This window comes from Hylaeus anthracinus, unplaced genomic scaffold (assembly GCF_026225885.1).
Source record: "Hylaeus anthracinus isolate JK02 unplaced genomic scaffold, UHH_iyHylAnth1.0_haploid 11989, whole genome shotgun sequence".
Lineage (NCBI taxonomy): Eukaryota > Metazoa > Arthropoda > Insecta > Hymenoptera > Colletidae > Hylaeus > Hylaeus anthracinus.
In genome coordinates this window covers 15,875,036-15,897,834 of record NW_026534337.1, presented here as the reverse complement: position 1 = coordinate 15,897,834, position 22,799 = coordinate 15,875,036, and the positions used below count along the sequence as shown (strand labels likewise).

At 39.0% G+C, this 22,799-nt stretch overlaps 7 protein-coding genes across 8 annotated transcripts; 1 reads left to right on the top strand and 6 right to left on the bottom strand.

Moving 5' to 3' along the window:
- Positions 1-65: 65 nt before the first annotated feature.
- LOC128887727 (odorant receptor 83a-like) lies at positions 66-2,499 on the bottom strand. The gene is made up of 5 exons (XM_054143928.1): positions 1,682-2,499; positions 1,396-1,495; positions 1,197-1,307; positions 306-461; positions 66-238 (listed from the first exon to the last, which is right to left on the bottom strand). The coding sequence occupies exons 1-5, from the start codon at positions 2,497-2,499 to the stop codon at positions 188-190; spliced, it is 1,236 nt and encodes a 411-aa protein (XP_053999903.1). The 3' UTR covers positions 66-187.
- Positions 2,500-3,213: 714 nt separating this feature from the next.
- LOC128887726 (odorant receptor 22c-like) lies at positions 3,214-4,863 on the bottom strand. The gene is made up of 5 exons (XM_054143927.1): positions 4,052-4,863; positions 3,775-3,874; positions 3,580-3,690; positions 3,336-3,491; positions 3,214-3,264 (listed from the first exon to the last, which is right to left on the bottom strand). The coding sequence occupies exons 1-5, from the start codon at positions 4,861-4,863 to the stop codon at positions 3,214-3,216; spliced, it is 1,230 nt and encodes a 409-aa protein (XP_053999902.1).
- Positions 4,864-5,217: 354 nt separating this feature from the next.
- Positions 5,218-7,187, bottom strand: LOC128887499 (odorant receptor 22c-like). Of its 2 annotated transcripts, none has more exons than XR_008460051.1 (5): positions 6,368-7,187; positions 6,024-6,123; positions 5,841-5,951; positions 5,528-5,714; positions 5,218-5,454 (listed from the first exon to the last, which is right to left on the bottom strand). XR_008460051.1 is itself a non-coding variant. In XM_054143483.1 (5 exons), exons 1-5 carry the CDS (start codon positions 7,183-7,185, stop codon positions 5,398-5,400), a joined length of 1,242 nt encoding a protein of 413 aa, XP_053999458.1. In that variant the 5' UTR covers positions 7,186-7,187; the 3' UTR covers positions 5,218-5,397. The 2 variants fall into 2 exon arrangements, 1 of the variants encoding a protein (XP_053999458.1); XM_054143483.1 differs by having other exon boundaries at positions 5,528-5,683.
- Positions 7,188-7,936: 749 nt separating this feature from the next.
- Positions 7,937-15,228, bottom strand: LOC128887725 (uncharacterized). The gene is made up of 14 exons (XM_054143926.1): positions 14,266-15,228; positions 13,967-14,066; positions 13,781-13,891; positions 13,563-13,718; positions 13,430-13,477; positions 11,784-12,565; positions 11,568-11,667; positions 11,383-11,493; positions 11,132-11,282; positions 9,250-10,054; positions 8,841-8,940; positions 8,650-8,760; positions 8,059-8,214; positions 7,937-7,987 (listed from the first exon to the last, which is right to left on the bottom strand). The coding sequence occupies exons 1-14, from the start codon at positions 15,060-15,062 to the stop codon at positions 7,937-7,939; spliced, it is 3,579 nt and encodes a 1,192-aa protein (XP_053999901.1). The 5' UTR covers positions 15,063-15,228.
- Positions 10,961-12,598, bottom strand: LOC128887506 (odorant receptor 63a-like). Its single transcript, XM_054143492.1, has 5 exons — positions 11,784-12,598; positions 11,568-11,667; positions 11,383-11,493; positions 11,127-11,282; positions 10,961-11,014 (listed from the first exon to the last, which is right to left on the bottom strand). Exons 1-5 carry the CDS (start codon positions 12,596-12,598, stop codon positions 10,961-10,963), a joined length of 1,236 nt encoding a protein of 411 aa, XP_053999467.1.
- A 1,181-nt stretch (positions 15,229-16,409) lies between the features above and the next one.
- LOC128887492 (uncharacterized) lies at positions 16,410-18,685 on the bottom strand. Its single transcript, XM_054143465.1, has 5 exons — positions 17,609-18,685; positions 17,419-17,518; positions 17,234-17,344; positions 16,980-17,135; positions 16,410-16,907 (listed from the first exon to the last, which is right to left on the bottom strand). Exons 1-5 carry the CDS (start codon positions 18,490-18,492, stop codon positions 16,854-16,856), a joined length of 1,305 nt encoding a protein of 434 aa, XP_053999440.1. The 5' UTR covers positions 18,493-18,685; the 3' UTR covers positions 16,410-16,853.
- A 333-nt stretch (positions 18,686-19,018) lies between these two features.
- LOC128887517 (aquaporin AQPAe.a-like) lies at positions 19,019-20,974 on the top strand. The gene is made up of 6 exons (XM_054143510.1): positions 19,019-19,147; positions 19,210-19,385; positions 19,569-19,712; positions 19,782-20,012; positions 20,089-20,169; positions 20,411-20,974. The coding sequence occupies exons 1-6, from the start codon at positions 19,129-19,131 to the stop codon at positions 20,600-20,602; spliced, it is 843 nt and encodes a 280-aa protein (XP_053999485.1). The 5' UTR covers positions 19,019-19,128; the 3' UTR covers positions 20,603-20,974.
- The last annotated feature ends 1,825 nt before the right edge of the window (positions 20,975-22,799 follow it).

The following is a 22,799-nucleotide window of genomic DNA, read 5'->3' as shown; positions in this document are numbered from 1 at the left end:
AAAAATATGCGTGAGTATATAAGAAAATGTGAATAGGCCAAATAATGATCGTAGCATGCTTAAAATGTTATTTTCAATAAATACAAGTACAGGTAATTTCTTAGTTCTACAAGTGATAATCTTTAGTTGTACATTGGATTTCGCCGCAAACATATCGATTGTATTATTTGGGTAATTTGGAAAACGATCACGTCGTGGCTCGTAACATATTCAAGAAAGCGACGGACGTCTTAACGACCTGTTCATTGTAAAAAGTTGTCTTTACTCTTCAAACGAATAATCGATAATGATGTTGGGATACTTACATCACCGAAAGTGCTAAGGGACAAAATGACCATGTTTCCTGCAGTAAGTTTCGTCGACAGATTTGACATCGCAATGATTAAAACGAAGCTCAGTCTTCGATTTCCTTTTAATCGATGCCATTCGACCATGTAGGACATCTCGCCAACCTGTTTGCACTGTTACAAAAGATTTGTTGCATCAATGATGTTGCAAGTGTATCGTACATCTTTTTATCCACATATACAGGGTGTCCCAAAATTAGTGTAAGAACCGGAAATGGGGGATAGCCGAGACGATTCTAAACACAGAGCCCGGCACGTACCCAGCTGAGCACGCGCTACTCGGGCGCTGTGATTGGTCGGCGATTTTCGTTAATAATTCAAAAACGAAGCACCATCGGACATTTTTGCAAAGGAAATTGTGATTCAGAATCGTCTTATCTACCCCCATTTCCGGTTGTTACACTAATTCTGGGACACTCTGTATACTGTGGTAGAAAGAATCATTGTACAGGGTGTTTCCTACTTTCCCGGCTAGATTGTAGGAGCATAATCTACAAGTGAAAATGAGGAAAAAATGTTATACGAAGTTTGTTTATAAACGCGTTGTTACGATATTATACTTTGCCTGTACTTACGAGATATTTCTTGTTTTCTGACTATTCATTTTAGTCACAGTAGTTACTTTTGACTTATCGTGTGAAGTATTGTGTGAGATAGTATATATAGGTTTCTGCAAGAAGAGCACCACATCGTTCGGCATCGTTAACACATATTTAAACATATGCAGAACAGGTCCAATTCGTCGTAACAAAGTGTTTATCATGCTCCTCCGATCTTGACGGAAAAGTAGGTAACACCGTGCATAAATTATCGTCAAAAGGTGTTTTCTACCCGCATTAAGATTCTTACCAGTTCTGCGACATGTTCGCCTATGTAACAAAATATAAAGATATTGAAGAGAAAAGACAAAAGTATGATCGCGTACGTTGCGGAAACAGTTAAATCCTCCCAATTCCATTCCTGCAATATTAGAAGGCAAATATAGATTTAGTTGTCACTTATCGTTCAAAGAAAATTTTATCCATATCTGTGGATACTATCCGCATACCATGATTACGTAATAACCAAGGAGGCACAAATTCAATGTGCATCCTGTGAATTCCACAAAAGATATTTGTTGCAATGCTTTCTCTGTGAGTGATAAAAATCTGCAATTGAAAACAATATGATCGAAGAATACTACGGACTGATAATCTCAGCCGATTAAAGCGTTGTTTTAGCCTACAAACTTCCTACATCTTCAGTAACGATTCTGCTATCTAACAACAGCTAATGTTCTAAATATGCTTCGACTTAATTAATGTACAAGTCTTCAAAAGATTCGTTTTACACACTCCAATACTCGTACGTGTTGGTTCACAATGTTTGCAATTCTACCGTCCACCGTTTTGCACAGATCCGGTCGGCCGTCTATCAAATGGTTCAGCCAGCACATCAAAACTTTCATTTGACCGCAAGCATGGATCGCAAACACGGCTGCCAAGCTGCAGCCAGCAGCCGCGATTCCGTGAATCACAGCGCCTCCTAAAAATTGAATCGAAAAAAGGATCTCGTTGGCGGGGCTGTGCCGGGTATCGGCTATGTATTCCGAGAAAGGAAACACCATCGGAATGAAGGTCAGATTTTCGTCCTCCGTAGCGATTTTTCCGACCCTGATAGGTAACGCGATGTAATAAAAAACGAAACCGCTATACATGAAAAATGTGCAAACTTTTACTAAACGTTTCCCGAAATTCGCACTGGCTATCATGATATTTCTGTCTTCGCTATGCTTAATGTTCTTCCAATCCCATTCGATGCGCTCGATGCATTCGCGAATATCATTCTCGTGACTGATTATGGAGTAGTATTTCAAGTACGCCATTACACAGAAACTCAACGGACCAAACAGTCTAAGTTTATCGTAGAATTCCTTCACTTCCAGCATCACGTAGAGACCGCAAGGTATAAAAAGAAAGCTTATCAAGCCGCAACAAACGATGTTTATCTGCCATTTGAAGCGCCTTCCTATCCCTGAAGTATAACGCGATTGCGGCCAGATACCCATCGGTTTTAGAAGCCACCGATTCCACTGAACGCTGAGATTTACATATTTTTCATATTCCTTCTCTGACTTCGGAGACTTTGATTCCCTGGCCATTACCTTTTCCATCGTAGATGCCTCTGTACTTGCTTAACACTGCGAGCTCACAGTGTGTTAACTTGCAGGAAAACATTGTTGCGCCTGCGTAGGTATCGCTACTCTACTGGGAAAAGAACACATGTTTATAATCCTTTAGGACGAAAGTAACTCTTTCTAAAGGCGATCGATTTTTTTTCCAACTGCATTGCTAATTTGCTAGTTCGCGCATTTCCGATCCGAACCATGCAGACGTCTGAACGTCGATTAATTGATTTCTCGAACTTCGTCTGGCCGTGAACGCTAATACTACTCATCAGGTTCTGTGTATCAATTTTACGGAAGATGCAATCTGTGAGAATTGTTTCTGCTGTGTGTCGTATCAGCGACATTTGCTCTTTGTTCTACCATTGCAAGATATTAACAGAATTTATAAAATACTCCTGCATCGATGCCGTATCTATGAGAAAATGTTTAACTTTCAGGTACGTGACAACTTGCAGAGAATACGTCCTGATAATTTGATAAGTGAAAGAGGAACTTTTTCTAAAAACGCTTTGCAAATGTTTTATTGGCCTCGTGTGGCCAAATAATTTTTATTGGCTTTTTGTTTAAGTGAAAAACTACTCTTTGTCGCGGAAATTATTTCTCGATGTCATTCTTGTATCACTAAAACGCTGCTTCGAACAATCTTAGGATTGCCTTCGTCAGCTTTTACAATCGTTCGAAATTTATTATTTGTACACTTTAAGCCAATGTCCGCAACATGTTTAGGAATGCCACCGATGTTTTAACAACCTATCGATTTGTAAAATATTTTGTCTTATTCTTAAATATAGATGGAATGCGGTGATATATTAGATACTCACGTCACTGAAACTTGTGAAACACAGTTTGATCATACCTCCAGCTGTAAGCTTCATCGTTGCATTCGACATCGCGATTATCAGGATAACGCCGGGTCTTCTTCTTCTCGGTAAGCGATACCACTCAATCGTGTAGGACATTTCGCCAATACTTCTGCACTGTCACGGAATTCTCTTCTCATTTCTATCCTTTAACGCAACGTTACATACCACGCTAATCTTAACGGAAAGTTATGCAAGATCTTACCAGTTCTGCGACAAGCTCGCCTATATAACAAAATATAAAGATGTTGAAGAGGTACGAGACGAGTATCACGCTGTATGTCGCAGAAGCAGCTAAGTCATTTGCTTTCCATTCCTGTTGCGTAACAGGATTAAACAGAAACATGTAAATTCTCGTAAAATAAGCTATTTAGTATCGCATAAAATCTTACGTGTTTACCATGATAATGTAGTAGCCAAGAAGACATATACCTAACGTGGATCCTGAAACTTCTACGAGAGATATTTGCGTTGTTGTTTTCTCGATGAGAGCTACGCATCTGTAATTGCACATAGTGGAATCACGGACACATTTTTTGTTTGCTCGTCTTTAGATTCTCTTGTTTTCTTTTTTTCTTTTTTAAATTCTCATGAAATTTGTTGTAAAGGTGTATTTAGCAGCGCATACGATAATAACGATTTATTATTCCATCGTACAACAGATAGATGTTACTCACTTCAATATCCGAACATGATGACACACGATGCTCGCGATTCGGCCATCCACAGTTTTGCACATATCTGATCGGCCATCTACCAAATATCTTATCCAGCACATCAAAACTTTTATCTGGCCGCAAACATGCACAGAGAAAGCAGCTATCAAACCGCAAGTACCAGCGGCAATGGTATGAATTACAAGACCTGCGAGTACTTGTATCGAAAGGAAGATCTCGTTAACCGGGCTATGACGGGTGTCAACTATGAGTCTCGAGCAAGGCCACACCATCGGAATGAACGTCAAATTTTCGTCCACCACTTTTCCAACGTTTATAGGTACAACGATATGGTAGAAAACGAAACTGCCGCCCACGAAAAAGGTGCAGAACTTCACTAATCGTTTCGCGAAATTTGCGTTGGCCACCATGATGGATCTGTCTTCGACGTGTTTAATGTTCCTCCAATCCCATTCGATATATTTAATGCATTTACGAATATCGTTCACGTGAAAGATTAACGAATAATATTTTATAAAATTCATCACGCAGAAGCTCAGCGGACCGAATGATTTGATTTTATTGTAAGTATCTTCCACATCTAGTATCGTGTGGAGAGTACAGGGTATGAAAATAAAACTAATTAAACCGTAACATACAACGTGCACCAACCAAGTGAAACATTTTTCTATCCATGAAATATTAAGCGAATGCGGCCAGGCACCAATTGGTTTCAGAAGCCATCGATTCCACTCGATGCTAAGATTCACATATCGCCGAAACTCTTGTTCCTCTGGTTGGGATATCGATATCGTCGGTTCTGAGTCTTGCATTGTTCAAACTCGAACGCTTGTCTGATACTGAATGCTCATAGCGTGTTGTCAGTTCTATGGAAAATAATGTTGCGCCTGCGCTCGTTCTCGTAATTCTACTGCGAAAGGGACGCATTTAAAGCGGCCGAAGGTAACATCTGCCAGATGAAGCATCTCTTCTTTGCAACGCATTTCCAGTTAGTCGTGTTTGACTTACAGGTGCAGACAGGTGAATATCGATTGATTTCTCAAGTGTCGCCAAACCATAGGTACTGATACCGTTCAACAGGTCGCGTACGTAGGTCGTGTCAGTTATGAGAGTTGCTTTTCCTGTGAAGTGTATGTACCTTTTTGTCCTATATATATATATGTGTGCATTGTGCAGCAGAGACATTGAGTAAAATAAAAACTTTGAAAATTCATCGACAAAATAAGGAATTGTCCAAAATGTCATTCTCGTTAATTTCAAATTAACCAATAAATCTAATCAATGATAAAAATGCTTGTTAGAATAGTACAACACTCTTACTAATTTCGTAACATACAATCCAATTTTTAAGCCACAGCCACAGTTCTCAACATATTTAGAAAAGCGAATGCTGTTTTAACAACCTGTAAATTAGAAAAATATTTTTTTCCATACCTATACAACCGAATGATCCGTAGTTTCATCTTCGATACTCACGGAACTGAAACTGTCGAGGGATAACATGATGACACTTCCAGCTGTGAGCTTTGACGCGGCATTAGACATCGCAATTATTAAGATCATGCTAAGTTGCTTCCTCTTTGGTAATCGATGCCACTCGATCATATAAGACGTTTCGCCAATCATTGCACACTATTACAAGATCTCTTTTCTCTTTTATGTCCTTTAATAACGCAGTATATACTGCCGAATTTGCTATACTCTTAGCGTTAAAGGTGTAGAATTGCATTCGGAACGACGTTGTCGTTAAAGTCAAAGAATTTTATACGTTTTGTAAATGTAAAAATACCTGTTCGTCGACGAGTTCGCCTATATAACAAAATATGAAGATATTGAAGAGAACCGATGTAAATATTATGGTATACGTTACAGTAGCGGTCATGTTCTTCGAATGCCATTCCTACAATATCAAAGGGCCAGTATATACAAGTGTATTTGTACAGAAATGTATCATTCGCATTGTGCGTCGTACCATGATAACATAATATCCCACAAGGCACATGTCTAATGTACGTCCCGCGACTTCGATGAGAGATATTCGTGACATTGTCTTCTCTAGGAGAGACAAATATCTGTAATTGGAAATATTGAATTGGAAATATGAATAATTATTTTCTCCGCTATCAGTACAAATATTTGATTGTATTATTCTTTCTCAAGGTATTTGCTTACTGATAGCTTACAAATTCAATAAAATGAATAAATTTTTATGAAAACTTTGGGATTCAACCATTTAATAAATGTTTCATAGGTTCTGTTCACAAAATAAAATTAATTATATAAGGTTGTATTATAGAAAATCTGTATTTTACACACTTGATTATTCGAACGTGTTGATTCACAATGCTTCCAATTCTACCATCCACGGTTTTACACATGTCTGATCGACCGTCTACCAAATGTTCAAGCCAGGACGATAGAATTTCCATTTGACCACAAATGTGGAGCGCGAAAGTAGCTATCAAGCTGCAAACGCCAGCTGAAACTGCGTGCATCAGGAACCCTCCTAAAACCTGTATTACGAATACGATCTCGTTAATCGGACTGTAACGAGTATCGAATATTTGTCTCGGGAAAGGCATCGCAATCGGAATGAAGGTAGTATTTTCGCCTTCTATCTCGATCTTGCCGACTTTGATTGGTATTAAAATATAATAAAAAGCGGCACCGCTGTACATAAAAAGGGCGCATATTTTTGAAATTCGCTTTCCGTAATTCGCTTTCGCTATCATAATGTTTCGGTCCTCCGAGTACTTTATGTTGAACCAGTCTCTTTCGATACACTCGATGCACTCGCGAATATCATCTCCGCGAGCGATTACCGCGTAGAATTTCATATACGCCGTCACACAGAAAGTCAATGGGCCCAAGTGTTTGATTCTGTCGTAGACGTCTTCTGCGTCTAAGAATATGTACAAAGTACATGGTACGCAGAAGAAACTCATTATAATGCAACATATCACAATCAGGATCCAACTGAAATATTTATCTATCCGTGTAGTGTCAGATAAATTTGGCCACATCCCGTACGGTTTTAGGAGCCACCGACTCCACTGAATGCTGAGATCTACATATTTCTCCAAATCGTGTTCTATTATATGACCTTTCGTTAAGGTTGTCACTGGACTTAGCATCTTTGAAGCTTGACGGTTCGCTCGATACTAGACTCGTTTATTGTACAGATAATTGTAAGAGAAGTAGAATTGCGCTTGCATAAATTTCCCGAGGGTAGACTGAAATCAATTTAATTATGGAAGTAATATTTTCTCGACAGATCAACCCTTCTTTCTAGCGAATCCATTATTCATACTCGAAGGGAACCCATATGCGGTTGTTCCTTGACAGGCTCAGAAACCATTATATTCATATGTATTTGAACACATTTTCTATACCGTTTTCTTCTTCGCAATGTGTATTCCGTTAAAAGGTAGAAAAAACTGTTTACTGAGGTGCAATTATACTTTCGCGATGGTCTTCATGTTCCAACCTGATACCGCTGCATTGTGCAAAGTAACATGTTACACGTATGTACATGAAATAATTCAACCAGCGTATCAAAACTTTCATAGTACGTCAGTGCATAATTGTTTTTACGTATAAACGCAATTGACATTACAAAGAAGAAACAGTGCAGTGCAAGCACGTTTCACGATATGCATATTGATTTAGAAGTTTTCGAGCCGAATGACGACTAAAAATGTGCCTCTTAAAAAAATCGAATCAGATGTGTGAAACTGTGTGAAACTGTGTATAATCTTGAGGGTAATGTAATTAAAAATGTCATTCTCATTCAGTTCAAATACACCAATAAATCGATTTAATGGTACAAATTCATGTTGGAACAGTGTGATACCGTCACTATTTTCGTAACACACTGCTGATTGTTTAAACCATAGTTCTCAACATATTTAGGTAAGCAAACGATGTTTTAACAACCTGTCAATTCGAGAAATGGTTTTTCATATTTGTGCATGTAAATAATGTTCAGTAGTACGTTTGATACTCACGGAGCTGAAACTGTCGAGGGATAATATAATGATATTTCCAGCTGTAAGCTTTGACGTCGCATTGGACATCGCAATTACTAAGATCATGCTAAGTTGCTTCCTCTCTGGTAGTCGATGCCACTCGATCATATACGATGTTTCGCCAACCATTGCACACTGTTACAAAATTCCTTTTTTTCTTTTATATCCTTCAATAAGGACTATGTAAACCTGCCACCCGACTTTCAAAAAATTAACTTTCTTTTACGGAAAATGATCGTGTTTCGTTTGTAGTTTCTTCAATTAGAAAATAAAAAAATTTTTTTTAATGACCCGCACCCGACATTGAGATATCTTAAATTTGATTTTTCCATGTGATTCAGAATCTAACTATTGTTACTACGATCGACTACAAACGAAGTACTAACATTTTCCGTACAAGAAAGTTAATTTTTTGAAAGTCGTGTGCTAGGTTCACGTAGCCTTTAATAACGCATTACATACTGCCGATCTTACTACGCTCTTAGCGTAACAGGTGCAAAATTGCATACGGAATAATATTGCTATCAAAGTGTAAAGAATTTTATACGTTCTGTAAATACATAATCTTACCTGTTCGTCGACGAGTTCGCCTATGTAACAAAATATAAAGATACTGAAGAAAAGAGATGTAAATATTATGACATACGTTACAGTGGCAGTCATGTCTTTTGAATTCCATTCCTATAATACCAAAAGGACAAATATATGGAATAGTATTTGTATAGAAATGTATCATTCGCATTGTGCTTCGCACGCCATACCATGATAATATAATATCCGACAAGACACATGTCTAATGTACATCCGGAAACTTCGATGAGAGATATTCGTGACATTGCCTTCTCTATGAGAGCCAAGAATCTGTAATTGGAAATATCGAATTCTTGTAACGTTTCTTTCGTTCGGTACCAGTACAAATATTTGATTAAATAATTCATTCCCGAGGCATTCGTTAACTAATACGATTGCGTCGAGCGTTGTTTAAAAATCAAAGAAATTTTTGACGAACCCTTTGCTACTCACTTTGCTAATCACTCTTCTTCGGTTACTAATATGCTAATACTAACAGTCAAGTACACCAAATAAATATATTCCAATTTCTCATAAAATACGCGATCCAACGAGTCAGCTATAACCAGTTTTAGCATAGAAAAACTGTATTTTACATACTTTATTATTCGAACGTGTTGACTCACGATGCTTCCAATTCTACCATCCACGGTTTCGCACATATCCGGCCGACCGTCTACCAAATGTCCGAGCCAGCACATTATAATTTCCATTTGACCACAAGCGTGGATCGCGAAAGCAGCGATCAAGCTGCATGCACCAGCGGAGATTGCATGAATGAGTACCCCGCCTAAAACCTGAATCGAGAAGATGATCTCGTTAGTCGGACTGTAGCGAGTATCGAGTATTTGTCTCGGGAAAGGCATCGGAATCGGAATGAAGGTGACATTTTCGTCTTCTATCTTGACCTTGCCGACTCTTATAGGTACGATAACATAGTAAAAAACAGCACCGCTGTACATGAAGAAAGCGCAGGTTTTTATTAATCGTTTTCCGAAATTCGCTTTCGATATCATAATGTCTCGGTCCTCCAAGTGTTTTATGTGATTCCAGTCCCATTCGATACGCTTGACGCACTCACGAATATCATCTCCGCGTGAGATTATCGAATAATATTTCAAGTACGCAGTCATACAGAAAGTCAACGGACCGAACAGTTTGATTCTGTCGTAGACACTCTCTGCTTCTATGATCATATACAAGCCGCAGGGTACGCAAAAGAAACTTATCAGAATGTAGCATATAACAATCAGGAGCCAACTGCAGTATTTGTCCATCCGTGTAGTGTCAGGGAAATTTGGCCAGATACCCAAAGGTTTCAGCAGCCACCGATTCCACTGAACGCTGAGATTTACATATTTCTCCAAATCGTGTTCTACTATCTGACCTTTCGTCACTGCCATCACTGGATTTTACATCTATGAAGCTTAACGGTTCGCTTGATACTAGACGCATTTATTGTACAGATAATTTTAAGAGAAATAATATTGCGCCTGCGTAAGTTTCCCAAGGGTGCCCTGAAATCAATGTAATTATGCAAATCGCAGGTAATGTTTCCTCGACAGATCAACCCTTCTTTCTAACGAATCCATTATTCATACTCGAAGGGCACGCACATGCGGTTGTTTCTCGATTCCAGATTCAGAAATTATTATTTCATGGAATACATTTGCTTTACTCTTTCTTATTTTTCCACACTATGGATCTGGATAATACTTTCCACGTAATGATGTTTAATATGACAATAATATTGTTGTGACGGTACGGAAATCGCAAAGATGCGAAGCCGCTCCTTTGAACAAGCGGAAGCAAGGTCCCGTTCTTCCGCTTGTCATTCAAGAACCGGCAATTATTTAAAATAATTTAAATGATCAGAACAGAGATAAACTTTGTACAGTTCGGACGTTTCGAAATCTTTGTGTTATAGTTAATCGTTTAATAAACGTGTTGTTGTTGTTCGTTGTAACAAACCTGTGGGTATCCCTTAGTAAACTAAATAAAATGAATGCTCCGCATTGCATAACTCCCCGGCGCAGCAATATGTAAAAGCCTGATTTCGCTGTGGACCACTAGTTTGTTATATTTATTCTTTGCTCTAATACTACAAAAGCATTAATGATAATATTTAATCTTTGCTGTACAAAATATTAGAAAACATGTCCTAGTTAGCGTTCTTTCAAACCTAATAGCCTGTATAATAATTTATGAAGCATAAGATTATTTGTTGAAGTCGTACGTGATCTGTATCCCTGTGTCATTCTAATATCCTCAATCCGAGTTTCGCTAAAATGTTAATGGTTTTAGGATTTGCTCATGTTGTAAATGTTCGTAGCATGTTAAGATATGCGACTGATGTCTTGATAACCTATATTGTGAGAGATATTTTTGTAGCAAACAATTCTAATCGAAGGAAGTGCAAAGTGAGCATCGATTGTAACGGTGTGGACGATAGTTGAGAGTATTATCGATACACTTACGTCACCGAAACTACTAATCGAAAGCTCGATTAGATTTCCCGCTGTGATCTTGGTGGTTGTGTTGGACATGGACATCATCAAAGGTACAGCTAAACTTTTCTTTCCAGGCATTCGATACCAATCGATCATATACGACTTTTCGCCAACTTTCACGGTCTGTTAGAAGGTATTCGTTCACATTTTTATTGGTATGAATTAATGCCAAAAATATTTTACTATCGTAAAACGAACAAGTTTTAAAGAACAAGATCTGTACCTGTTCCGCTAGGAGTTCACCGATATAGCAGAATATAAAAATGTTGAATGTAACGGATATAAGTAGGATTACATATGTCATACCACTGACTGGTTGTTTAGGGTCCCATTCCTGTGAGAGGTCATTTAAAAATAGTTTAGATTAAAAAAACGTTTTCGATAGAATTACTAAATCTCTATACATACCATCATCGAGTAATACCCAAGAAAACATATGTTCAAGGTACAGCCCACGACTTCCACTAAGGAAATTTCATGCAGCAAATTCTCTGTGAGATCTATAAATCTAAAATGGCAAGATAAACATATCGCTTAAACTAGATAAAAAAAACGTTGCTCATAGCTCGTTTCTATGCTATACAAGTATTAAATTGTAATATCGCGTGTATCAAATCTATTTACTTGATCGTTCGAACGTGCTGCTCCACTATGTTCGCCAACCTCTGGTCTAAAGTCTCAGTGTCATTTTCGTTCCCATCCACCAACCTATCCATCCAATTCATCAGAATCTGCAGCTGTCCGCAAGCGTGCATCGCGAGAAGCGCGGCCAAACCGCAAGCGGCGACTGTAACGTTGTGGGCAACGAAGCCAGAGCACAATTGAATCGCGTAGAAAATTTCGTTAATGGGACTGCGTCGTGCGTCGAGAAGTATCTTGGGAAAAGGGTAGACCAGTCTTCTATAGGTAAGATTCCCGCCCTCTTCGACGATCTTCGCACGTGTGAGCGGTAGAGCTATATAATAAAAGATAACGCCGCCGTACATAAACGCTCCGCATATCATAATTAGTCGTCGTCCAAACTTCGCGTTCTTCAGCATGATCTCACGATCACTCCGGTATTTAACATTCTTCCAGTCTGCTTCGATGTATTTCACGCAGCGACGTATGTCGTCTTCGCGAACAAACAGAACGCAATACTTCATCACCGCCATCATGAAAAAACTGAGAGCGCTGCCGAGTTTCAACTGATTGTAAAAGTCCTTGATCTCCAGGACGATGTACATACTGCACGGAATCAGAATGAACGCGAGCAAACCCTGACAAAGAACGTTGAGTAACAGGCGTTCGACGGTCTCGAACAAAGAACGATCGACGGTTCTTGGCCAAGTGCCGATTGTCTTCAGCGTCCAGACGTTCAGCTGGACGTTTAGTCTCATGTCGTTATCGTAGTTCTCGTTGCATGCCTTCTCCGTCGTAATGATTTTTTCCTTACTCATCGTGGAATATCGAATGTTCGTACCTCCACTAAAACTTACCTCGGTAGCTGTCCTGTCCTTTTTTTTTCATTCGACACGATTACGCGCCTGCGTCAGTACATCTCTTACATAAAAAATGGAAGCCGAGAATAAACAATTGGTTCGTCTTCCAGAATGGTTACCTAGAATTTCCGTGAAAGGATCGAGCTCGAAACTTTTCCGTCGTTGATGACGGGGTATACGTTCAGCTGGTCGGTGAAATCACGAATAAACAATAATGACAGATTTATGGTGGACCTTTCATAAGCATCGAAACTGGAAAATGTACGTATCAAAGAAGCGAAGACGAACATATTATTACCGGCCTTCTGTGTACATAGGGACTCGCTATTCGAGGTTTCACCGATACTGGATGTCTAGGTAGCATTTTCAAACTTTGTTTTATCTTGTGCCATGAACTGTTCCCTCTTTATTATTCCTTTCGGTACGAGCGCCGGATATATCCGGCATCCGTCTAATAATATTACATGTGTTACTTATACGATTACACGCGCATTTTGCGGTGCGGCACCTCCTGCAGCGGGAGTGTCACGGCGGACAGAGCGCTCGTACCGAAAGGGTTATTTGTTTTTTATTTTTTACTTTTTTCTACAGAAACATATTAGAAACAATCGATTAGATTACTGGTTTTATTGGTAGACAAAGAGTTTGACTTTAATTTGAGATTCTTTACACGTCGTTCATGCTATATATGTAGGATTAGTATTTGTATTACGAGTAAGGTAACCTGAACGATAAATACTTCTTATCACATTTTTTTCAAGTACGTTTCCTTTCTATGAGTCTTTATGCCGTCATCGTTCGCAGAAAGTTCAGATACGCCGCCGAAGTTTTGCAAACCTGCAGAAATTCTTATTTCGTATTCAACTTGCTAACGTATGCAATTAATAATGAATGCGTAAAAAATGAATGTTTCAAAGCTTACGTCGCAAAATGCTTGAAGCGAGACGTCGAATATCTTAGCGGCAGTCAAATTAGTTGGACGACAAGTTCTGAGTATCATCATTCTTACATTTTGGGCTATATCTCTAGGAAGATCGTACCACGGCATGAAGTACAACACTTGTCCTACTCTCTCGCTCTAAAAGTTAAAATTCAACCAGATGAATCGTCATTGTCGAGAATTTTTAAAGGAAAAGTCACCTCCTGTTTGAGAAGATCGCCGATAACCGTTATTATAAACACATTCACGAAGATCGACGTCATCAGAACGAAATACGTTATCGTGCTGAATGTTTTGTGATCTTCCCACTCCTAGAAAACATCCTCGGAGTAACATACTGTAGAATGTAATTCATTTAGGTATATTTAACTGTTCTTGTCCAGTACCACGAGCACTCCGTATTCAAGGAAACATACGATGACGGTGTTGCCAATCATTTCAGAGAGAAACACTATGGTCAAAGATTTCTCGATCAACGCAGCAAATCTATAATCCATTTCAGTCGTTAGGTAATTAGAATATGCACAAACGAATTGTACAAAAAATAGCGGAAAGACGAATGTTTCTTGCTAAAAAGTAATGAAAAACTATTGTTTCAAAGTATACAATCAATTCATTTCGTCACCCATAAGATACCACGTTCGCACAAATAACTACGTTCTTTAATATGTTATAACGTTCTTACTCGATTGCTTCCAGATGATGATGGATTATCCGATTGAGGCGCACATGCAATTCGTCCTTATCGTCGTTGAAAAATGTCTCGATCTTTCTGTTGACAATCTTGAACAAACCGCAAGCATGCATCACGGTGCTGGCGATTAGACTACTAATTCCCGTATTGGTGGACAGTATTATAGTGCTGATCAGCATTTGCAAAACAAACATCATCTCGTAAAACGGCGAGTCCTCGATCACGAAGAAAACATAGTTGCTTAGGTAAGGCAGAGGTATTTGCGTAGTATTGTCCCTCTTGACAACTCTCTCGGACATAAAAGGCAAGATGATATGATACGGGAGAGCACCTCCGTAGATAATCATTAGATACACTATCGTGAAAAGACGACCGTTCTTTGCAGATCTTTTCAAAACTAGTCGATCATCCTCGCATTCGATGTTCCTATACTGCAGCTCTAAATCCGTCAGCAACTGACCGATTTGTTTTTTATTGAAGATCATGGTCCAGAATTTGACGATCCCCAAAAGGCTGAATACTTGTGCTGCGATTACCTTCATGTATCGCGTTAGATCCTCGCAGTCGTGGAAGGTGTAGATTACGTGAGGTACTAACAAGAAACACATCAAACCGAATATCGCTCCGATCTGAACGATTGTTCTACTGGTTTGCAGGAACGTGTCGTTTTTACGTAGCGGCCATATGCCACTTGGTATTAGCAACGTTCTAGGGACGATGATCGTGTATTCGGTGTCCGATTTATAATGAACGTTGCGATAGCTCTGGTTACATATGCTCTTAGCCATATCTCACGACTGTCTTCTTCGCTGTTAAAGATTGCTTTCGCGATTGGGAAGAAAGAGTGACCGTATGGCAGAGACCGTCTCCATTGGCGCCTGCGCGAAAAGTTTCGTACAACAATTTTCTGTAGGCAATTCGTTGCAATCTTAAATTCCTGGAACGTTCTATAGCGATTCCGGAAAATTGAGCTAATCTTTCAGTCGTACTACTGGTAGGAAGTAAAATGCGAAGTAAAATCGCTGTTGTTTCGCGGAACGAGCACGGATGGAAAGCGATCTTGCATGAATAACTTGCGACTCAAAATATGAAAACCGTAGGTCTGGTTTTGATGGCTTCATAAATCAGCGACGTAGAACTTCAATTGATTATATGTTACTCGTGCTACGATATACGTTTCATGGTACGCTTCGTGTTACGTATTGCTCTTGTGTAAAAAAAAAACAGTGCAGATTTTTCCTGATTTTTCTGTTTAAATTAAAGTCGATATATTAATTAAAATCATTCATTGTGTGATATGTTATCTACCCGTGACATTGAAGTGTCGCACGCATGAACTCGCTTGCAGTTTACGTTGTTACGTTGATTTTACGAAGAATGTAATTGCATCGTTGCACGATCGATAAGACAAGTTCTTTTTAAATAATATTAAGAAATGCGATACGAACATCAAGAGCTAGTTTAGGATTGTGTGACTCGGTGGTGTATTACATAGATCTGATTTAGAAGTGTTGGAACAAGATGGAGAACATATTAAAAGAAACATGAACATATGTATTCTTGAGAATGTTCTTAATGTGTACTTTATGACAGACATATGTTCTTGAGGTTGACATTGAAACAATTCTACTGCTGTGTCATAGCTATTATGTTTTCAACAAAAATATAGAGTGTCGACGTTCAGCGTTAAGTTTAGTAATGGGAATAGTTTCTTAACTTACATGATGCGTGTATAATAAGTAACGATGCCGCAAAAATAAGGGCCGGGGAGGTCTAATTACATCTCGAACTGCGTATGCCTATTATTCTCTATACCGTGATTACTTCACCACTGATACGATACTTGCTCTTTAGAGTACTGATATAAAGATACTCATTACTTTAGTGCTGATATAAAGCCTGATTGCAACTACGCGACCTGTGGAATTCTTATTAAGGGAGTCGCGACTTGTCCTGTTGTTAAATCAAGACATTTAATCGACACATTTTTCCATCTCTTGAACTCTAAACACAAGTTTCAGTAGTACAGTGGTTCGTTCAGTACAATTTTTCATTAAGAAAGTATTATTAATTTCCGATGAAAATAAATCGAAACGTTTCGACTTTTGGGTATAATTGTTTCGAATTATAAAGTCGGATCTCAAATAGTTTGAATAAAATGGTTTGCACATATTTGAAGAAAATATTACAAATAATGGACTGAAGTGTTCGTACATTATTCCGTCATCACGACGTTTATTGATTAATGTAATCGCAAATTTCTCCAACGGTTTATAAGTTGTGAATCTTCGTGACCGTCTGGAAAGTTTGCAAGGGTTGTGAATTGTGGGTGCACCAGTGACTATAATTACGAGTGAAAGCTCAACTTGATGATGAAAGGTCCCATCCATGGACGTCTAGATCTATTGGTCTTTTAGAAATTGAAAAAAGAAAATCATGACAAAATTTCAATAATAATATTTGTCTAATAATATTCTATATAATCAAATTTTCAATTGTACGAACGTTGAGAGTCGCGCGTTAAGAGCTGTCAGTGTATTTTATACACCGCATTTCTTCGATTAATACTTTTATAAATTTCATGCCGCCATTGTTCGCAGGAAGTTCAAATACGCCGCCGATGATTTGCAAACCTGCAGACATTCATTCTTTCTTCTATGTGCTTCTCTACCGATACTTCAAAAAATTAACATAACCAAACTTACGTCACAAAACGCTTGAAGCGAGAGATCAAAAATATTAGCAGCGCTCAGACTCGATGGTCGACTAGTCCTGAGCATGATCATTTTCATATTATTGGCTACATCCCTAGGAAGGTCGTACCATGGCATGAAATACAATGCTTCTCCTACTCTCTCACTCTTTATAACAAATAAAATACCACAAAATCGACATTATACAACAATTCAATTTTCACCAGTTGATTCGGTTTTAGAGCAATATTTAGAACAAAGGTTACCTCCTGCTTGAGACTACCACAAATAAATGTTATTATGAACACATTCACGAAGCCTGATGTCATCAGAACGAAATGTGTCATCATACTGAATGTATGTTTATCTTCCCAATTCTAAAAAACAAGACGAAAATGATGTAACGTACATTCGTTGCTCTTACTTCATTTTCAATGTTACTGTCTAGTACCATAATTACGCCATACTCGAGAAAACATATAATGAGGGTGCAACCACCCATTTCTGCCAGAAACATTATGCTCAAACCCTTCTGGATTGCGTCAGCAAATCTATAATAAATTTCTGCTATTTAAATATGCCTGCAGATGCTGGGTGGCAGACGAAAGTATTAATTTTTTAATTTAATAAAACGAGCTTACTCGATTGCCTTCAGATGATGTAGGACAATGTGGCGAAGACGGTCGTTTAAGTCGTTCTTGCCATCTTCAAAGAAAGTTTCAACCTTTTGGTTGACAACCTCGAACAAACCATAAGAGTGCATGACAGTGTTGGCGATCAAAGTATTCACTCCAGTGTTGCTAGACATTATTATGGTGCTAATCACCATTTGCGAGACAAACGTTATCTCGTAGATCGGCGTGTCCTCGATCACAAAGAAAATATAATTGCTCAGGTAAGGCAGAGGTATTTGCGTGGTATTGTCACTCTTGACAACTCTCTCGGACATGAAGGGCAGGACAATGTGATACGGCAGCCCGCCACCGTAAGAGAGACTCAGATACACTATCGTGAAAAATCGACCGATCTTCGCAGATTTCTTCATAACCAGTCGATCCGTTTCGCATGCAGCATCCTTGTATTGGTTCTTCACCTCCACCAGAAAATGTCTGATTTGCTTCCCATTCAAAATCATGCTCCAGAACTTGGTGATCCCCAAAAGGCTGAATACTTGCGAGGCAAAAATGTTCATGTACCGCGACAGATCCTCGCAATCGTGAAAGGTATAAATCATATTCGGTATCAATAGAAAACACATTAGACTGAAGATTATTCCGACATGAAGGAACTTGATAACATTATTCAAGAACGTGTCGTCTTTGTACAACGGCCAGATACCGATCGGAGCTAACAGCGTTCTAGCGATCCAAATCGTATATTCGGTGTCCGACTCGTAATGGACGTTTCGATAATCTAGATTCCCGTTGTTATCCGTCATGTCACTCGACCATCTTTTTCGCCTTCCAAAAGAAGAGGAACGTCTCTCCAACTGAGCGTGTCCAGCAGTAATGTTGGCGGCAATCATCCATTGGCGCTTGCGTGAAAAGTTTCGTACGACAACTTTCCATAAACGATTCCGGCAACCTTAAAATTGAGTAAATTTTCCCACTATTACATTACACCGCAAATTGCGGAAGTAGAATTGGACATACAGATTGATAGTTTTATTTAGAAGTACAATCTCCAGCGATGTGCAGTCTAGAGGCGATTTCGCATAAATAAAATGCGATTCTACGTTCGAGAAACGTCCAGCCTTATTTTGGTAATTTTCCGCAATCTATCCCGGAAAGTTACTCTACGCATATTCGAGGCAAGAGTTTTAAGTTAAGTTTAAGTTTTAAGTTAAGAGTTTAAATTGAAATCATGATAGAAATCGGTCTCGTTCGCTGTACAATGACATTCTTCCCACTTCCATGGCATTCGAGTATTAGAACTATAATAGTTTCCCTTCTTACTTTTCCTGCTAAGATGTACGAACGAACACTGATTCGTCGAAGAAAGCATCGTATCGTTACACTCATTGATAAGGCTACATTTTTATATATTATTGCGAAATGCGATATCCATCGGTTAGTATTGTTAACGTAATTCAAGTGGCGATTACTACAACAGAATCGTTACAGTAGCTGTTTAGTTTAAGCGAAACTCTCGTTCGTACACCATGGAGGACGAATCGTCGAGTGAGTTATTGATATTAACCAAAGAATAACTTGGCATTCGAACATTTTGTGGTGTTTTTTAGAATCAATATGGTACCTGCAGAAGGGTACCACCACGATGTTCCTCGCGGAGGTGGTAGGAACAGCGGTACTTTTATTTATCGGTTGTATGGGCTCCGTGGGTACCATGGGATTGTCGATACCTCTACCGTTACAAACGTCTATCGCGTTTGGTATGACTGTCAATATGTTAATCATGGTAAGAATTACTTTTGACTGATTACTTGACACTGCTGTTTTATAAAAACCATTATTCTGAACGTATTGACTTGATGCAATGACGCGGCATTTTGATATGTATCGTACGTAACGTATGATCGTGTCTGGTCGGTGCCTCCTAATTTTACTGCGGCTATAGAGACCATGACTGTTGTTGTCGTAGATGGTGGGCCACATCAGCGGTGCACATTTCAATCCAGCTGTCACGATTGGAGCAGTTATTGTAGGACTTAAAACCATTCCAACGGGTATCGTTTACGTAGTGGGCCAGTTCATCGGTGCCATTATTGGATACGGACTGCTAGTGGTACGAATTATATTGTAGTTGACGCTGCTTTGATCGTGCACAGATTTAAATAGAATTTTATTCGAGCAGACAGTGACTCCACCCGAATTGCTCAGCGACGGGCACAACTCGTCGGCAGGCTTTTGCGTGACCGCTGTTTATTCTGGTGTCAGTATCGTGCAAGCGATTCTAATCGAAGCTCTATGCACGGCGATTGTACTTTGCACAGCATGCGCTACTTGGGATCCCAGATGCGCGCATACCGCGGATTCTACGGCTATCAGATTTGGTTTCTCTATCGTAGGGCTTTCACTTGCAGCGGTAAATATTTTTCTTGCCGGAATTCCCGAAACTTTCTAGAAATGTGTGACAAATAACATAAAATCGTGATCTCTAGAGCCCGTACACCGGTTGCAGCATGAACCCAGCGCGTAGCTTCGCTCCTGCGCTTTTCCAAGGAGATTGGAAGGATCAATGGGTGAGCTCAATCCGTATAATCGTTTGATTTATGAACTTGTTCAGTGATTTATAAATCCTTTGTGCGTAACGGATATCGTATCGATATAATTACATTAAGCTCTAATCTTCGACGCGCCTGATAACGAGCACAAACCTCTTCGTGGACTCGCGAAGAGAGGCGTGTCAATATTTGCTCTAATGGTACAGATTAGATTGGATTAGAAGCCACGATAATAACTTTTTAATTCAATTTTCTTCAGATTTATTGGATTGGACCGACCGTAGGAGCTTTACTTGGAACGTATACCTATCAGCTTCTTTTCTTGGAAAAGGAAACGGTCATGACTGCCGATGATCATTCTTTCATACAGATGAATTCGAGAAATTCCGACAGTATAAATATTCCATGTGACAAGATTAGAAATGAAAGGCTCGAAGTCACAAAAATGTAAAAAATCACTTCCGCACAATGTACCATGAACTTAACCGACTTCACGACTGAACCATCTAAGGGTACGACATTATATACCATGCACACAGTGTATTTGTTATCGTCCGCCGGTTAAGGTTTTCCACGATCCGCGACGTTTCAAGTAGTTTTGGACATTGCCAGTGACGTCGCTGTACGCGATCGACTGCTGCTACCTTCGATTCTCTTTTATTATATCGATATGTTTATGTTATTCGAATTGTATGAACATAAACGTTTCTATCGCGCTATGCAATTGAGAGAATAGACTATCAAAAGTCTACTATTTTTTGACAGTGTATAAATGTATTATAGCGACTAAAAAAATTATTAACGCTAAACTATCGCACACGTTTGTATACAGGGTGTCCCAAAAGTCGGGGAGGAGCCGGAAATGGGGAGTAGCTGAGACGATTCTGAACAACAATTTCCTTTGCAAAAATGTCGGATGGGGCTTCGTTAAGGAGATATTAACCGATATTAACCATTTTTGCAAAGGAAATTGTTGTTCAGAATCGTCTCAGCTACCCCCCATTTCCGGCTCCTCCCCGATTTTTGGGACACCCTGTATATAAAATTTGAAAATTCTTTAGGTCTTATCATTGAAATACACGCAAGTACAAGTGAGACAAATAGAAAGAATATTGTTTTGTAACTCAGCTAAGAACATTACCTGCCTCGATAAGGCAACGCCTAAGAATTCTTTCATTTCGATATGGATGTACCTCTCTCTGAGATTCCATAAAATAATACGCCATTTAAATGCATTACCCAAGCTATAAAGTATTTCCTTTTACGATCCTAGCATAGACCTCGGTAACTTAATTAACAGACATTTTATCAGGAAGTTTTTTATAATTTCTAGAAATGTTGTTACATGTCTATTCTTGTCGCGAGAATACTGCGCAGATGATTCCAGGGGTTGGCCGGAAACTAAATCGATAACGGGGTGGTTCGTAGACGCTTCTAGAATTTAAGGCTGAATTCGCACCTGTAGAACAGCTTTGAAACCATCCTCGTTAGTTATGTATAGCAAAGGCTGTACAAATTCTGACAAAAACTGTGAGAAAAAAGTATAAATGTCCACAGATAGCGCATAGCAAGTTGTGGTGTAAACTTTGTTTTCCCCGAGTTACATGTTGTTGCGCAACTCCTGGATTCATCAAACTAATATCAGACGTAAACCTATAATTATTAGTTTGCTGGAACGGGTTCATTTTTTTTTTTTTCTGTCACATAAATTGTACCTTCTAATTTTAATTGCGTCATTGTCGGATCCGAACCAGGTGCGGTGGTGCCATGTATTTTCTTGTGGTTGAAAACAAAATAGAACTTGGAGGCCCCAATTAAAGATAAATGAAATGATACAATTGTATGCTACACCTTATCGTGTATCAGTTGTTTGTTGCATCATTTTTATACGAATATACATATAACAAACGTATATACGGGTATACAACACGAGAGCTGCAACTATTGATTACCTGCTGCATCCGACCATAGAACGTTCGAGACTTCCACGTACATTTTTCGAAATACGCGATTTTCAATTTCAGTTTAACCAATGCGAAATCATCAATTGACGGAAATTAAGTATTCTTACTTGAGGGGGAAGTAGGTTTAGGACTACGTTTTTTTTTTAACGATTTGCATGACTTTTTTTTAGCAAGAAACGAATGTATAGAATTTAACGAAACTTTCAGGACATTTTATACATATGTTCAAGTAAATATTGTAATTTTTTGGATAGTGGTGGATAGTGCAAAAACCATCGAAGCATATTTTAACGAGTTCAACAAATAACACGAATTCAACCTCGAGGCGTTGTTGATATCTAGTCGACGAAAGTGTTGTTGCGCGTAATAGCGGACGATAAAGTGCAATTTGGAAGGCCGTAAGGTAAACGAACTCTATAAATGTCGCAATGCAGCGTCGCACGCAAAGATGTGCGTCGCTGCTTGCATCCCAGATTCTATATTTATCCTTTGGCCACGTCGTTGCACAGATGGCATCGCCAAATAAACCATAAGCAGATTTATTTAATATACGGTACATTTCGTACCCAGTCATACAGGTTTCATTTCAGGACGTTGTACGAAAGTGAACTAAAAATTCTGCAGATATAGGTGCGCGTAGTCTACATCTGCTTGGTCGCGACAACCGGCACGTCCGCTCTACTT